The 17,059-nt window shown below is 46.0% G+C and overlaps 1 protein-coding gene across 1 annotated transcript in view; it reads right to left on the reverse strand.

Annotated features, from left to right (window-relative positions):
- Positions 1 to 938: 938 nt before the first annotated feature.
- LOC101067632 (receptor-type tyrosine-protein phosphatase gamma-like) overlaps positions 939 to 17,059 on the reverse strand; it is a 68,702-nt gene continuing 52,581 nt past the window's right edge. Inside the window, exons 10-29 of the mRNA XM_011613921.2 lie at positions 14,773 to 14,881; positions 14,633 to 14,682; positions 13,807 to 14,554; positions 13,063 to 13,201; positions 11,074 to 11,165; positions 9,872 to 9,963; positions 7,702 to 7,798; positions 7,503 to 7,585; positions 7,290 to 7,424; positions 7,058 to 7,192; positions 6,018 to 6,190; positions 5,789 to 5,924; positions 5,561 to 5,707; positions 5,234 to 5,327; positions 4,826 to 4,902; positions 4,576 to 4,704; positions 4,306 to 4,452; positions 4,036 to 4,178; positions 3,153 to 3,288; positions 939 to 2,679 (exon numbers count right to left, since the gene is read on the reverse strand). Of these exons, the coding sequence (XP_011612223.1) occupies positions 2,533 to 2,679; positions 3,153 to 3,288; positions 4,036 to 4,178; positions 4,306 to 4,452; positions 4,576 to 4,704; positions 4,826 to 4,902; positions 5,234 to 5,327; positions 5,561 to 5,707; positions 5,789 to 5,924; positions 6,018 to 6,190; positions 7,058 to 7,192; positions 7,290 to 7,424; positions 7,503 to 7,585; positions 7,702 to 7,798; positions 9,872 to 9,963; positions 11,074 to 11,165; positions 13,063 to 13,201; positions 13,807 to 14,554; positions 14,633 to 14,682; positions 14,773 to 14,881 (3,009 nt within the window). The 3' untranslated portion in view covers positions 939 to 2,532. The remainder of the gene's footprint in view (positions 2,680 to 3,152; positions 3,289 to 4,035; positions 4,179 to 4,305; positions 4,453 to 4,575; positions 4,705 to 4,825; positions 4,903 to 5,233; positions 5,328 to 5,560; positions 5,708 to 5,788; positions 5,925 to 6,017; positions 6,191 to 7,057; positions 7,193 to 7,289; positions 7,425 to 7,502; positions 7,586 to 7,701; positions 7,799 to 9,871; positions 9,964 to 11,073; positions 11,166 to 13,062; positions 13,202 to 13,806; positions 14,555 to 14,632; positions 14,683 to 14,772; positions 14,882 to 17,059) is intronic.

A 17,059-nucleotide genomic window follows, 5' to 3' on the forward strand; every position in this document is an offset into this window, starting at 1 on the left:
TGCACACAGAAAACCCCCTTTATCTCCAGACTGCTGCCATTCTGAATCTGTCTTTCTTGATTGGAATAAGAAAATACAACAAAAAAAAAGCATGCAGCAATTCAGACAGCGGCTTGTTTCTCTTATGCCTGTTAAACTTGTTTTTATGACTGAGAAGCGGGAAAAAACGTGTTTTGGTAAATTATTAGATGTCAACTAAAAATTACAGAAACTGGGAGGCGAGAAAAGTCTGGTTGGCATCAAAACTGGACATCGCCAGCAGGGGGCGCCATTGAGCCACAGGGAAACTTCCGCATTCCTGCTGCAGAGCAAATGTGATGTTAACATTTAGCAGAAAAAACATATGAAAATATCTAGAACTTGCAAAACTTTTTTTTATTGAGAGATTGAAAGCCACACAAGAGCGCTGTGCACCCAAAAACAAACTTTATTTAATAATGTATAGCAATACACTGTATCTATTAAATAACACTATTACACTAGAATATGTTTTATGACAGCATCAGAGAAATATGTGGCAATGATACCATCACAGAAATGTGATATATAATGGGCAAAACCATTTTAATATAAGTTACAAAAAGAGACCAAACTGCCAACCTGGCGGAAATGCACCGAGACTAACACACTGGATCCCTGGACCATCGAGTAAATATCAGCACTGACCACAGAGAGGCTGGCAGGGACGATGACACCCCCCCCCCCCCCCCCCCCCCCAACAAATGTACAGTCTGTTACGCAGCCACCACACGAAGCAAATATTTGTACGAAAATATAATTATTTTTTTTTATCTCTGCGATCACAAAGATTAAAGTTCTGTCTTCAGCCACAGTCGGTTTTCAGTGAGCGTAGAAACATCTAAAAGAAGCAATGGCGGCTTTTCCAATGGAGAAGAAGAGAGAACCCCACCCCCCCATTAAAAAAAAAAATCTGGATCTTTTTTTTTTTTTTCTCCAAATGTTGGAGAGTTTTCACTGGATCCATCCAACCTCCCGTTGACAGAGAAGCCGATGTTGACAGAAAACAGCTCATCAGAGTTCAACCAAACCATGCCGGACCTTTAAAAACAGAAAAAAGAACAACAACAAAAGAAGGCTGCGCCGACGCCGAGATCTGGACTGCAAGCTTTCACTATTCCGAGTCAGTTAAATACACGATGAAACCATTTACAAGCTGCAAAACAGAAATGTCTTTGGTTACAAATAAAGCATCAACCTCCCAAAGAAGAAAGCAGCGCCTGTGGAGAATATTCACCTCCTGTTTTTCCTTATTTACACTTTCGACAATAGAGACTGTTAAGAAGAACGTAAAAATGAAGTTTAAGCAATGATCGCACATTTATTCATCTGTCCAAATCAAATAAAAGCAATGTTTAAAAAAAAAAAAAAACACAGGGGGGATGTAAGGCACCGGAGAAATCTGACTGTGATGTCCTGGAGATCTGACAGCTCCAGCAGAGCCCGCCGAGCCAAGCCGAGCCGAACCGAGCCGAGACCATCTGGAGACGCTCCAGAGTTGCAGTGTTGAGGTCTGATCCCAATAAAAGTGGTGAACATTTTGTCCAGCATGTAGGCGCCAGTCGTGTTGAAGCAGGTGGAGCGGGAGCAGCCGGGAGCCGCCACAAAGGTTCCTGTTTTGCTAAAGCAGATGGAGATCTTCCAAGGACAGACACACGTGTGGCCCACTGGGGCAAATGAATACCTGTGCAATCGGGTCCTTACGGACCGTTTTGTTCCGCCGCTCAACACCAGAAGTGAGGATTAGAGCCACAGTGATTAGAAATCAGACGTCTGAGGTGAATATTTTCCGGAGACGCTGTTCTGGACTGTTAACTTTTGCACGTTGAGGTTCAAAAAGGTCGGGAAATAAAGGATTTAAGGATTAATGACTGCGATCTGCCGGATGTAAATCAAGACGAAAAACGAAAATTAAACCCTGTCTGAAGCCAGAAACATTCACGTTAGGTCATCGAACCCATTTTAACAAAGGAGAAAGGTCCATAAGAGCAAACAGCAGTGAGTTATTGGGACAGTTTCAGAAGATCAGACAGGTCAAAGTCTCTTACAGGCTGATTAGGAGCTTCACATCTGCAAACGAACATGATGCATGCTGGGTTAGGGCAGCTGTGGTAACTGGTGGCTTGACCCGGCCCTGGTGATTTGGGTTCCTGTCGACGTGGTCCGAGGGGCTTAGATGTGTCCTGATGCTGGGAATTCACGGGGAAACTTGATTCACTCACTGGGATTTAGGCAGTAACACTGATAATATAGTGCAAACTGGACAGAGCTGTTTCGTTTTGTTGGTTTTTTTTGTTGGTTTTTTTTTTCTTTCTCACATCAACTTAAAAGAGGTGCAAATGCTCAGCAGGATAACGTTAAAGACGAGAAATAAAGGACAAAAACAAATATCAAAAAAACGTCATCAGTATAAAAAGTAATAAGGTTATTTGTTTAATCAATAGTCTGGCAAAAAAAAGGCCTCGGAAAAGTTTTTTTCTGTTTGATAAACATTAAGTGCCTGGGGGAGCGTCCTCAGACGAGCGACTCCATGCTCTCCGCAGGGTCCGACTCGTCCACAATCACCAGCAGCCCGTTAGTGTCCATGGTGACGGGGCTGAGACCCCCCTCTGTGTTACTGACCAGGCTGAGCATGGCTTTGTAAAGGTAGTGGTACTGCTCCTGTGGACACACACACACACACACACACACACACACACACACACACACACACACACACACACACACGCACACACACACACACACACACACACACACACACACACACACACACACACAAGGAAGATCGGTTCAGACCTGCACTTTATTGAACTCCTATTTTCCTCCATTACATTATTTTTTAAATCTGATAAATCAGGGTACCTTGCCTAGAATTTACAGTATTTGTACTCAGTATTGATTCCATTTTTGTCTTTTTAAAAGATTTAATAGTAACTTTGTTGATGAAATGGGGTTGTGAAATATTGGCTTCTTCCATTTAAACATCAAACTGCTACTGTAATCTCCGTTCTTCTGCAGTTAAATATTGTTTCTCCTGTGCTGTACACGGTCAACACACGTGGACCTTTCCTCTTAAATCTTTCTCCAGGGATGGTTGGGAAGATGATGCTTGGTCGAGTTTGGGTGCTACTTACGATATCAGTGAAGACGCCGGGCCTCATCAGATTGATCATCTTCGCCACCTGGTAGATGTCCACCACGTCTTCGTTCTCCAGCTGCTGCGACAGCGTGGTGAGGGCGCAGAACATCCCCGCAGACACCGCTCCATACCTTTGGGAGGGAGAACGTAGGTTTAGCTTCTACAGGAAACCAGGATCTTCATTTAGGGGCTACACCTTCATTACACGTTAAAATCCAAAGACGGTTGAATAAAGTGAAGCGGAATTGTGTCTCCCTCTAGTGGCCAAATATAAAGTCGTTTTCCACAAGGTGCTTTATGTTATTTATTGCCATGCGTTCATATTGTGTGTTTATCAAATTAGGATTCCATCAAATGAAGTGACAGAACAGCTATCCCATGTTCACGATTGCACGGGAGGGCGCACGAGCGGGAGCTTGAAACCATCTGGGGAGTCTCTGGCTGCTGTTTGGCTCGGGACTCTGAAGTGGAACAGCCTTCTTTTTTGTGCCATGGAATTTAACTCATCTTTGATATTCATTTATGGAAGGAATAAATATGTGCCAAGAACGCTGCAAGAACTATTGATTCGGTGCGAGAAGCTACAGGCATCTCATGTGGTAGAATGATCGCCCCAGGCATGCCAAGGTCATTGGTTTGATCCCAGATCCCTGCACACAACATGTCGAAGTGTCCTTGAGCAAGATATTGAACCTGAAATGGCTCCTGGAGCTGCATTGCAATGAGCGACTGGGAGAACGCGCACTCGTCATGTCTGGCACATATGAAGACGGTCCAGTATTTCCAACGTGGCTGCCTGTGGACTCTCCGTCCCACAGTAGAGAAACTACAGACTAGTGCTGCCAAGAAAAACACGGAGTGCGGGGAAAGGCACTTACTCATCGTGCACGATGGTGGGGCCATCTCGAGTCATGGCCTCCTCTTTGATCACACTGATGAGCTCGAAGGTGCTGCTGAGAGGCGCATCGGGATTGGGCCATTTAGGACACTGGAAATGTCTCACCTCCAGGACATAGTCGTCCTGTGACACACAAGAAGGAGCGACACAAAACAAAAACGTGACAAAACCGAAGACATCGCAACGACCCATGCTGAAGAAGGCAGGCAGCTGCTTCATTCATTAAAGATGCACAGAGAGCTGCAGGTACCTGTGTGGCCTCTAGGATGAAGTCGTGGATAATGATCTGCTCCTCGTTGGAGAGGCACAGTCTGTCCTTACTAATGAGTGTGACAGTGAAGGCGATGCAGTTCATGGCCTCTTCCCGGCTCGGCCAGTAAACAAATTCATCCTCAGCCTGCAGAGACGCGAGAGCGAGCCAGACAAGGTTTATCGGGACTAAATCTGCTCTGATTCAATCAAATTAAAAAGACAAATAACCAGAAAATGGGAAAAGATGTTTTTCCCCACAGGCACCTACCAAACCCTGGTTGTCAGGCAACATGACGATTATCTGAGCGTTGTGGTCCCAAATCATCCTCCAAAAGTCTGTGGTGGTGTGAGGCAAAGGATGCTGGGTAATGATAAACTCATTACTCCTGAAGTAACCCTGAGCAGCACAAGGTGAGAATAAGGTCAGTGGTACTGATGGATGTAAAACACTATAGAGATCGACTACATCGTGCCATCGTGTCAGCGGTCCTGGGAAAGTCAGGAACGTCACACTGTACCATTATGTAGGACGCGTTAATGTAATCTGTTCCTTTCATTCCAGGCAGCGTGGCGAGTCCGACCCTTGCGCGCTCGGCTATGGAAGAAGAGTGATTTAGCACATTAGATCTTTATTTCAGGCCCCTATAATAACCCACTGCCAGATTATACCCACAGCCATTACTACTCATTTGTGCTGCTATAGCAACCTCCAGCTATATAGACGGGAATGCATAGGAAGACAAATTTATAGCATTATGGAAATGTATTCTAATTCAGAACGAACGTAAAATAAAGGACTTAAAGCGTGAGTACCAGTGCTAAATTCTGCAGCTGACATTTATTCGTTTGTATTTCAAAATGGAGGAAGAGTAGCCAACGATCCAAACTCCCCGGAACCGTGCTGCGTTTAAAGCAACGCTACTCACCGGGAACCACCGAGGAATTGCGGTTTTTCTCTTTGTTGCTGTCTTTGTGGGCGCTGAAACACTCCACGAAGCGCAGGTTGCACTGAGTCAGGAGCTGGCCAAGACAAGAATATCAAAAATGATTGATCAAAGCGAATAGACTCCCTGTTAATGACGAGCGTAACGCAGCGCGAGTGGATCGCTTCTCCCGGATCCGACTTTAAAACCGACCCTGGCCACCTGACCGACGTCCGGGGGGTTCTGGAGTCTGTCGCCAAACATCTTTGAGGCTATTCTGGTTTACTGGAGATTGACAGTAATTCCGCACAGACCCGTGTGTTTCCTCACCCTGAACTGCTTCTCCAGCTGCGTGCGGCCTGTTGAACTGGGTGTTAGGATGTTGTTGACGTATCCGTGCAGCTGCGAGGCGGGAACCTCGGTCTCTCTCCTCAGAATGTCCTCCATCAGAGCATCGTGGATGAAGACGTACTGTTCCTACGGAGGGAAAGACGAAGGAGTCCAAACTATCGGAACTAATAAATACAGACGTTCGGAAGAGAAAAGTAGTGGTCTTACCTCGGTCTGAACCAGGTAGTTGCGCTGAGTGCGAATATGTTTGAGGAAATCCAGGATGCTGACGGAGCTTTTGTCCTTGATCTGTTGCAGCATGCTGTCGATGACGATGTAGGTCCCCGTGCGTCCCACCCCGGCACTGAGGAACAAAATGGGGAGCAATGTGAGCGCGACCGCTCCTGCTACTCACGCGGGACGCTGATTAATGTAATGTAATGTATGCACGCGGTACCTGCAGTGCACCAGGACCGGGCCCATGTCAGCGGTGCGTGCGGCGGAGGAGCGGTTGATGAAGGTGAGCACGGGGAGGGTGTACTCGGGTACGCCCATGTCAGGCCACTGAGTGTAGTGATACTGGATAATGATGCGCTCGTTCAGCTTCCCTTTAGGGTTCCCCTTCTGACCCTAGAACAGGAAACCAGGCAGCTGAGAACACGCTAAGCTGCACGCTACATCTTCACTCCCAGTACAAGAATCAGATCAATAAAGCAGCAGAATAAAAAGCAGAGGAGATTGAATTTGTTATTATCCTAATGGAGAATATTTTGACCTCTGGCAACAGCTCAAAAGAATCTTTCAGCTACATGTGAACTGGGAGGTTTACTTATATCAACGAAATGGCAAATATAGCACACAAACACACATTTCTAGCTTTGTGAGGACTTTCATCCACACGATCCGTTCCCTCACCTTCATCTCCCCCCGTCCCAAACCAAAACCCATCTAACCCGAACCGTCAAGCCGACTTGCAGTTGTGAGGACCTGCAAAGGTGTCCTAACGTTTCAAAAATGTCCTTACTTTGCAGATTAAACACACGCATACACACATCAAAGTCCCACCTGGAAGGATGAGTGGAAAATAAAGGCGTTATTTTTGGAAGCCCATGATTCTCCACGCGACCTCCAGCTCAACACTAATTGCTTTGGAGTGGCTGATATTACTGAAGTTGCCCAACAACACATTTATACATTACTGCAGTCTACGATTGATGACACACTCCCTCAGTTTTAATAGAGGAGCAGATTACAGTAATTCACAGGGGGCTCTTTTTAAAGATCCCACCAAAGTACTTTGAATAAAGCAGCCTTGGATGTAAAATATAACCCATAATGAATTCATTTTAATCCGTCTGCTTTGCATTTTCACAGTCACGACAGCACGATGGTGTTAAGCGGAGTACTTTGTCGACATTTTAATGTTCGCTGGCACGGCATTTATTCACAGGCGTGCTGAAATAACGGCGTTTATTAGGAAATAATGAAAGTAAATACCTTTTTAACTTTTGTGTTTCTTATAAGGAAACGGCGCAGGGTGTAGCAGGCGTGCACTTTGGTGCTTTTCAGGGTCACCACGATGTTTCCGTACTGCTCACTGTTCTCCATTGGCCAGTACTGGTCACACTTCCTCTGCGGGAGCAAAAGAGACCCAGCTGATGAAGGACTGCGTCTGAATGACGACTGTGGGGGGACGTGAGGTCCGTTTTACATCTGCCCAAGAACCTACTCTGCCTTTCTCCACCAGGTTGGTGATCATGATGATGATCTGAGTGTTCTGCTCCCAAATCATCCTCCAAAAGTCCTCAAATGTGGACTTGAGAGGACCCTGGGCAGCTATATAAGCCCTGGGCTGGTTGTAACCCTGAAAGGGGGATTAAAAAAAACTCAATTAAAGGTTAGAAAAGTGCAGAAATTGAGATCAGTTTCTTATAAAACTTACATCCACGTAGTTAGCGTTGATGTAATCGGAATGCTTGGCATCCTTCCCCGCCAAAGCTCGTAATTTCACCCTGCTGTGGTCGTCTGCAGGGGCGACAGGCAAATTTGTGTGAATTATTCAAATAATAAAAGCGTGTTATTAAAAACATTATTGGCCTCAGCGGCAGTAAACACTCTAATCAGATCTGCAGATGACTCACAGGCCACGATGTTGATGTATCTGTTTTTGTGCTTGTTGTCGGGATGGTTGGAATGTTCGGCTGTGATTTTCAGGTCAGCTGTGCAGCGCTGGACCTCCTGGAGCAGAGAAACGAAAATAGACAGATGGATTTGATCAAATAAGGAGGGAGGATGCAATGAAATTACCCACTCTAAGGGAGCCGTTATGTGTCTGCGGAAGCGCTTCGGATCTTCTGCAGGCTAAAAATCCATCACAGATCCTGTTTCCTCCGAGTGCAGCAGAGGTCTAGAGCTGCTAAACAGCCTTCTTTTACTGTGTCACGCTGTTCCCACCCTTCAGACGCGCCTTCCTGGTATTTGGTGACATTTATGCAGGCAGGTTTCACACAAAATGACCCCAATTAGAAGGAATCTTCCAAGACTGAAGCCTTTGCCTGCTGCCTCGGCTGGGCTGCGCCGCGATTCTGTTAGCAACCGCGCAGACCTTCACACGGACCCTCTCTAATTAACCCGCAGTCTCTCTTGATCTCTCTCGCCAGCCTTCTCTCAACCATCTGCTGGTAATTAGCAACAACACGTGCGCGCAATAATCCAGCACTGGTATATATTTTTTTCAAAATCCCTGTCAAAGGAATCGATTTCACGGCAGGTATACTAATGCTTTCACACTCTTTAAGGCCGCCGTGCAAATTGTGGACTATATTAAGGCTGGTTCAGCTTTCTAAAGGAGGGTCGGTCGGAATCCAAGTCTGCTGTCGTTTCTTGGATGGGAGCAGAACAACTGCAGCATTGTGATGCCAGTAACGCAGCCTGTTTTAGATTATCTAAAATGGTTCGCTAGTCTGATTTGGGCGCAATTAGCCGAGGCAACGCGAGCTGAAACAGGAGAGCAGAGCTGCCAGGGACCTGCTTGTTTCCCCGTGTGGTTCTGATCTTCTCCTTAATCACAGGAAATCTGCCCGTCAGTGGCTCAGATTGGTTTTCAGACGAGTCCAGATTAGCGCCGAACTTCCCCCGCCACCTTTTGCTGTGCCGATACAAGACGATAACGTCGAAGTAGAACAATCACAACAAATCTGACGGTTCAGCTTTCCGTTCAGAAACTGTAAAACAACGATGCAACAGGAAGATAAGACGCTGTCACCGTTTTTCATAAAGTTTCCAAGTTCGTAAACCCGCCTCCACCCAGAGTCGTTAATCGAGTGACACCAAATGTGTCGTTCATAAATTATCCTGCCAGATCTTTCACATCGCTGGTCTCACCACATAAATCTTTATATCTGCAATTAAATTTACCATTTTGCTAAAGTGGTAGTTGAAATGTCATAAATCGTAGCGTTCGTATCCCGCACGACTGAAATCCAAGACCACTTCCTGTATCCCATCCTCACTTGGACGTCAAATTCTCACACATGACCGATGGTGATCAGCTGATCCAGCCTGAAGAAGTCGCATTTGGGATTCAGAAGAGGGGCGTCGCGGCGGTGACAAACGGGATCCCGGAGAACTTTTTCATTTCATTACTGTGGATTTACGGCCTTTTGTTGTTCAACTGAAAAGGCCATCACAACATATCTGCCATGTGTGAAAACACCTCATAACTCAGACAGCTGGCACGTCGTAACTCTTTCTTCTTCTTCGTCTTCCCATCACCTGAGCCGTGTGCAGTAAATCTGAGTCACGTCAGAATGAAGCAGCTTTCTAGAACTCTGCCTGATCAGGATGTGGGCTCTGTGTTTAAGGCCGGTGACGCTGAATCAAAGTCTCACACTGGTGTTGGGAGAGAATGGCGACTTGAGCATTTGGTGATTCATTTTGATGATGGATGTGCCTGTCTTTATCTCCTTCACTCAATCAACTCCTTCCTTTCACTGCTGCATCCTGTGTGCGAGGGCTGTACACTTTTGCACTATATTTCCTCCAGACAGAGCAGGAATATTAAAAAAAAAAAAAGTAGAAGAACTTTAATTACTTCTCTTCATGTAATATTGCACTTTAAGGAGGAGGCTGCAACCGCTCTGTCAATAATGGAGGAATGTTGATGATTCTAAAAACTGCCCGACTCACGTTTGAGCCGTTGGTCCATGTTTTGTGACAACCGCAGGGGGAAGAGCAAAAGCAGCAGCACAGCTTCTTGGTTCCGCTCATGCATCAACTCGAGTTTTTACCAATAATAGGGACTGGAAGTACCTCGAACTCCTCGGAGAACCCTTGCAGGTTGTTCTTGTACAGCTCCATAACGTGTTTGATGAAGTGCTTGACGGGGACGGCGTCCATGTCATCTGCAGGAGGAAGCAGAGAACGGTGCATTTGATCAAACCTGCTGAATTATGTGGACACAAAATGCAACGCAGATATTTTCATTTGACGAGAGCATCGCTGGCGGCCTGAGAAAAAGGAGGGGAACAAAAGGAAAAGAAAAGCATTTTGGCGGTCTTAAGAGACGAGACTATCGTAAATGTCAGGATCTGGCATTTGGAACATCTCTAAAAGACAGCATCTGTCTGATCAGAGCTAAATTAACTCCAAATCACACACCAGGGATTTCTGATAGAGGTGGCCACTTTCACACTGGGACAATATTGAAGAGGACCCAGCTGTCCTCCCTCACGAGTGATAGGGACAAATGCCTTAACGTCTGTCCTGCAGCAGCTGAGGTCCGCGCTGGCCTCAGTGGGCGGAGCTTAAAGGTGGATTCAGCTTCCCTGTGACGTTCATTTATCAAACTGTCGTCTCTCTACAGCCTCAGCCACTTCATTAGAAATGCATTAGTTCAATCAGTCCATCAAACCATTTCTAGTTGAACTGCAGGTTGAGGACGGTGAAATATCTCACAGCAGGATGTGTGACATCATTTTAAACAGCGCTCGCTGCGCACATACATATATGAAACACTGCCTGTTATGTCTAATGATCATGTTTTCTTGCACCATCTCGATATAAACCATGTGCAAAGAAGCAGAACGTAAAAAAAAGAAAAGAATGTGGGGTCAGAAATGCATCTGCTGGCGTTACATCAGTATATCACGGCCAGGAAAGGTCCTGAACTGCTGAAAATGAAGGCGGGTATCGACTAGCTGCCACTGGTCTGATGTGTAGACATTAAAGGCGACAGAAACGCCGTCAAACGGCTCCTGCAGAGCTGCTCCTGCAGTCGCTTCATGGAAATCAGCAGAAAGTGCAAATGCAGACAAGCGAGCAGCAGAACACAGGCAGATGATGTTTTATCTGTCCTGAGCAGAGGACATCAAACTTCCTGTATGGTCAGGGCGTCTCACGGATTATTGTGCAGATTGTGTGTTGTGATAGCAGGATTACAATCGAACCGGTTTCCTCTCACAATTGCAGCAATTCTTTCACATGAAGCACCTGAAAATGGACAATTGCTTTACCTGGTATGGGGATGACCGGTATATTCTCATTGGCCACCACGCGGGGGGAGCTGCTCTCCTCCACATAGAAGTGCGCCGTCTGGAAAAACCTCCTGTGGAGACACAGAGGAGTAGAAATGTCACCGGGAAGTTTGTCACAGAGTCGTTATCTCACTGTTCCCAGATCCAGTCTGTCGACATCAGCTTGTGCCATTTGAATAGTAATGGCATGGGTGTTGGCAGGAATCTGATAATGAAACCCCCACAGTCAATGAGAACACACACTGGGGAGCAGAAAACACGCTCCTAGGTGACCCCCCGAGAACTTATCCCTCACACACTCAAAAACCCACCACGTGCAACTTCACACACGCGACACGGCTGTAGGTCATCTGGGAAAGGAGCAGAATATCATGTCTGCTTGGTAGAAAAGAGAAAACACCGGGAGAGTCTTACATTAACCCAGCCTTCCAGCCATTTACCAGGGGTTACGCTGAGAGCTGAACATTTACTTAACGTCAGCCCCAGACTCAATGATGTGGAAACATTACATCTAAAAAAAGGGGCCGCAAACGGCTGCAATCGTTTGAGACTATTAACGTTATTACCATGGATGTAGGTGTGGGGGGGGGACCTGAAAATGTTTGCCTGCATTAAGCCGTCCTATGTTCAAGGTCTTTTTCTTGCCTGAGTAAGACAAACAACACAACTTCTGGACAGAGAAGATTGAAAAACACAAGTTCATTAAGCTCTAGTCTGAAAGAATATTTGCTGTCCTTGAACATTCTCCCCAAACTCTACCTTCAACTCAGACACATGAATACAGAAATGAGGACTAATCTTTAATCCCAGGAACAGTTTCTCTCAGGTTTAATCTTACCTGTATTTGATGCAAAGGACGGAGCAGACGCCTGTCATTTTTAGATTAAATTTAAAGAAAAAAAAGCCTGAACGGTGTGACAACAGCCAGAAAGACAGAGAGAAAAGAGAGAGAAAAGGAGAGGGGGAACCATAAATGGAGGACAACCCCCCTCTTGCTTGCGTCACGGCCTCCTGAACTGATGGTTGTCTGTAGGTTCAGATGTGGTACAGCAGTTAACTAACCAGCTGTTCCAGCCTGGTTTTCTATCAGTGAATCAGACTCTGATCTTTCCATCGTTCAAGCTCAGATTCCCAGCTGTCAGGAAACAGACGTATGCATAACTCAGGGAGAAAACGGCTGGAATTGGTTGAGTTTTTCCCTCAGTAGGGTCCTTTCCTAAGGAGTGTCATCCATTGTTTTAGAGCTGCCATCATGAGGACTATTTTAAGCTCCTTTAATTTTCACACCTGAGATCTGATAGCCGCGGCGAACACACGCTTCGTGCTTATCTTCTGACAGATCGTCACATTTAATATCGCCATGACCGCACGCGGAAGCTTCGAAACCACAATTAATAATATAACAATTGAATAGTTTAAAAATACATCACTTAACATAAAAACAGACTATGGGCAGGAATGGACCATTGTGCAGGTGGTGGGTCTGCAGAACACCAGATGAGGTCTTTCTCCACAATCATTTGTAACTCATTAACCATACCAGATGAGCCAGTGGCCCGGTCTTAGTAATTACTCCACCAGAATGCTGTAAAATCCGTCCAGCAGAAGAAGACACAGCTGGGACCCCTGTCGACAACTCTGACCCCCTTTTCCAGGGTGATGGGCCTCCTGTTCAGTGAGGCACGTGTTTACCACCAGGCTGTTTGTGTGTGAGATGCTCGCAGGTCCGTAAACATGTGCACCAAACAGGAACCTTCCCCACAGATGTCTGAAGGTAAAGCAGACGAACTGGAAAAACCAAACACACCGGTGGGCGGGGCCTCCGACCCCAATGCAAGAGTGACAATGAAAGGATGCAATCAGAGAGGACGAGGGGGGATTTGTCTCCCAGGGATCTGTGGGAGGCATTACTAATGAAGCACCAGCAGTGGAACATGCCTTTGGGATTGAGGTCTGTGTTTGACTTACTTCCAGTAGACCATCACGATCAGCAGCATGATGAGGCACAGAAGAGTGAGAGCTGAAACCACCACCAGGGGGACAATCCACACCATCCTGCCCATCCCTGGATGAGGGGTTCGGGTTATGTTGAACAGGTCGGTCCTGTCTGAAACATTACAATGTTCTCTGTTGTTAATTTGGCTCCATCACTGGGGGATTTGTATTACTTCCAACCGTGCCACCCTGTAATTTCTATCACTACCACTAGAGGTCGCCAACATTTGGGGGGTCTCAAAAATCAAATATGATATCTAAAAGGGTTCCCTACATTTTTTTAACATAAGATCCAAACACTGATGTCATGACAGACCATAATCAGTATGATGCAATCTAAGTCAGTGTGTGGTTAGGTTTACAGACAGGGTTACAGTCGTTAACATTAACAGAACACACAGGCGTACTAACAAAAATACATAATATAATGGTGACAGGAAATATAGTGAAAGGAAATCCTTGAGGCAGAACTACTGGCAGCTTGTAGCAGAGAGCAGACTTCTGCCTTCGGGCCTGAACATTACAGAAACACAAAGGCCTGGAGCCTTATCTTTGGGTAAGACACTAATGCTGCAGTCATCATCTTGAACCAAGCCATTTGTTATCCCTAATTGGAGGCTTGGTAGTGTTGACAGACATTTTCTTCAGGGAAGACGCAGGCATATTTGAAAATGATAAGTTTAAATGGCGATACTGAGTGGTGTTTGCGGTGCTCACCAGTGTGAACAAAGAAAGGCCAGAGATTCTTCCCTTCACTGCCTTTACCGTTGATCTTTGAAGACACAGTGGAGCTCTGAGGAATCTGGATCTCTGTACTGTCATGACGTGGCTCCTGAGTGGATGCTGCATTTACATCTGTAAGGTTCTTTTCTGCTCTGACAAGCTGCTCGTCGGGGCTCGCGGGTGTTGTCGAGCCTCCCGCCGTCGGCCTTCGGCCTGTGTCCTCTCCAGGTGTGGATGCAGGGGTGGTGATTACAGGTTCATTTGCGACTGTGCTGTTTTCTCGCTTTTCCTCAGTATCTGGTGCCGTCTTGTTCTTTTTCTTCTTCTCAGCCTGACCCTCATCTTGCTCTCCATCGCCCTCTTCCTCAGTTTCCTCCTCCTCCTCTCCTTCCTGTGTCGACTGTTTCCCCCCACTATTTGTTTTGGAGTCTTGGGCAGGGGCTGCCTGCTCTGTGCTGGTCTTCGCAGTAACGGAGGAAGAGGTGGGGTTCTGTGTACTCTGAGGTGACTGTGTGGGACCCACAGAACTTGGCAAAGAGGAAATGACTCCGCCGCTGATGCCTAAGCCTGCGAGCAAGGTGCTTGTCACCACCGATGCCACGGTCGCCTGGCTGGCACTGGAGGAGGGGCCCATCCCCGTTGCCATGGAGACGATGGAGAAATGGATGCCAGAGGACGTCCAAGTAGAGGAACCAGAGCTGATGGGAGCCATGTCTGCCGAGGACACTGGAGAAATCGTAGGCTGAAAAGAAAAACCAAAACATTGTTACCTGGCGGACACCAGATGAAAGAAAGGCTCAGTTTCTGCCGCTCCACTCACCATCCCGGTCTTCACGATACGAGAGCCTTCAAATATTCTGGTTGTGTTTGCTGGAAAAAATGACAGTGCACACATTCAGCCTGCAGGTCTCAGGCCAATCATCAAAAATACACCTTAGCTGTAAGGCTTTGACCAGGTACCTCTGAAGAGCAACGTTTGACTGAAATCACTCCGCATATCGCGCTGACACACTGCCTGCACCCGGAACAGGTACAGGACATCAGGGGACACGTTGCTGATGACCGCTTTCTGCAAGAGGAAACAAGTAGATGCTTCAGGCCCATTTGCAGCATTTACTGACCCAATGCAAGGATGACTGACAACGGCAAACTGAGCGCTCTTACATCCACAAACTCTAAATAAAAACAGATGGAACGATGAGAAAAATGCTGCCAAACAGATGTAAACAGACACTCTAAGGTAAAGAGAGGACAATATTTTTGCTGTGCATACTAAAGTTGTTCCAAAAATGACACCCACGTACACTAAACCATGCCGGGGTTGTGTTTAAGTAGAGAATACATGAGGTAATGAGGAAAGGTACATGGTGAAGAAATAACGGGTGGGATAAACACAAACTAAGACTCCAACAATCAAGTGCAGTATTAACCATTTGTGTTGTCAGCCTGCAACGGTGTGATCAAAACTGGAGTTAAATACTGGCGGTTCGCGTGACATGCGCTCATGGATGTTGGAAATACCGGTGCCACGGGCATAGGGTGGCACGCAGGTGGAACAAAGCGGCTTCAATCAGAAATCAATCAGAAATCCAGCCTCTGCATTGCTAAAACAACAACGGGGTTGTGTTTTCCCTGCATACGCACGCCACATTCCTATTTTTACAGAATTCACAGCAGATCTTATTTGAAAAGTTTGACAAGGTCAAAGATTTCCTTAAAACCTCAAATACTGCTCTGAGCCACCATGTTGTCAACAGTCTACGACCCACGTGTTCAATGCATTTAAAACCACCATCCCAGTCTAATTTAATTGTGTTTTGCAGTTTGCAAATGGCTTTACTTATATTAAAATGGCCCTTGGAATGGATGGGTGATTGCCTCGGGGATTGGAGAACTACTTTTTCCGCTAAAATAATTCAGATAAAGAGGTGTCCAGAGATAGAAACAGAAAATTGAAATGGAAATGAAGAGGGCAAAATAAGAAAGAGTGACAGCAGAGTGGGAGACGTGTGAAGAATGCTGTCAGTAAAGGGATTGATGGACTCTTAATGGAGTGTAACTATATAGTGCTACTCAAGAGTCAGCCGTTTCAAAGGTTCATGCCAGGCCAGTTGTGTGTGTTTTAGACATACAGACATTGTAAATGTGCTTTCCAGCAATCAGTCAACAATCTGAGAGACACACAAATTACTTGGTCCCTCAATATGGCCAGAAGAGCTGGTAAGAAAATTCGGATAAAAATAAAGAAAAAGCTGCCCGGAAAATCAATTTTTGCGCTGTAGAAATGTTGCAAGAGCCAGATCTAGACGCTAGACCTTGTAATTGATTCTGACTGATGACTTTTCTGGCTCAGTTTAAAACAACGTGATTTGATCCAACGGTTCAGACGCAACCCCAACGCTGACGAAGCGGTTCGGCGTTATTCTGGAAAACTGCTAAAACGCCTTCTTCTGCTGCTTGTTAAAACAATGGTTTAAACAACTCACTGTTTAGTGTTTTAAAGCTGCCACAGGTGGAAAGATCAACTATTAAACTATCCTTTATGTATTTTATGTTTGGTAAAATTGAGAATAACGGCTGGGTGTATCTCAACTGCCCCAGAAGCCCCCCCCCCCCCACAATCAGGGCTTTTAAAAAAAATTACAAATCCAGGGGTTTAGTAAAATATGGTTAAATGTGGACCCCCCCCCGCCCCCCATTTTGTTGGATACAAAATGTTTCCATTTCAAAATTGCAAAATGTAATGCCCCCTAATACCATACAAAGAGCCTTTAACCATTAGGTTATTTTAGTTATTGTATTATAGGCGGATATTATTGAGTCCCAGAGCTTTGAGGAAAGGAGGCTTTGATATGCATAATGGACCAAAATATCCTCCAGATTTCACAGTTGCTGCTATTATTCACTAGAAAAAATACCCCTCATTAATGCACCAATAATGTTTTATCTCACCAGCCTCCCATCCGCGACAATGACAACTTTGTTTAATGGGAAGCGCGAGCATGCTAGAGGCAATGCTGCCACCAGGGAACTGATCCCAAGTCTCTGAACTACGAGGCGAGGAAAATGCCCCAGAACTCTTTGAATCAAAAGAGCCTCTATGAGACAGTTGGGGGTCAGTGGGCTTTGAGAGACACACAGCGGGGATTGAGACAGTTGGGGAGCGGAGAGAGGAACACGAGGGAACAAGGTTGAAGGTGTAACCTGCTGCAGGGGGAGGATGTGTTTTTGCAGAGGCAGGGGAAGC

Source organism: Takifugu rubripes, chromosome 19 (assembly GCF_901000725.2).
Source record: "Takifugu rubripes chromosome 19, fTakRub1.2, whole genome shotgun sequence".
NCBI classification, from domain to species: domain Eukaryota; kingdom Metazoa; phylum Chordata; class Actinopteri; order Tetraodontiformes; family Tetraodontidae; genus Takifugu; species Takifugu rubripes.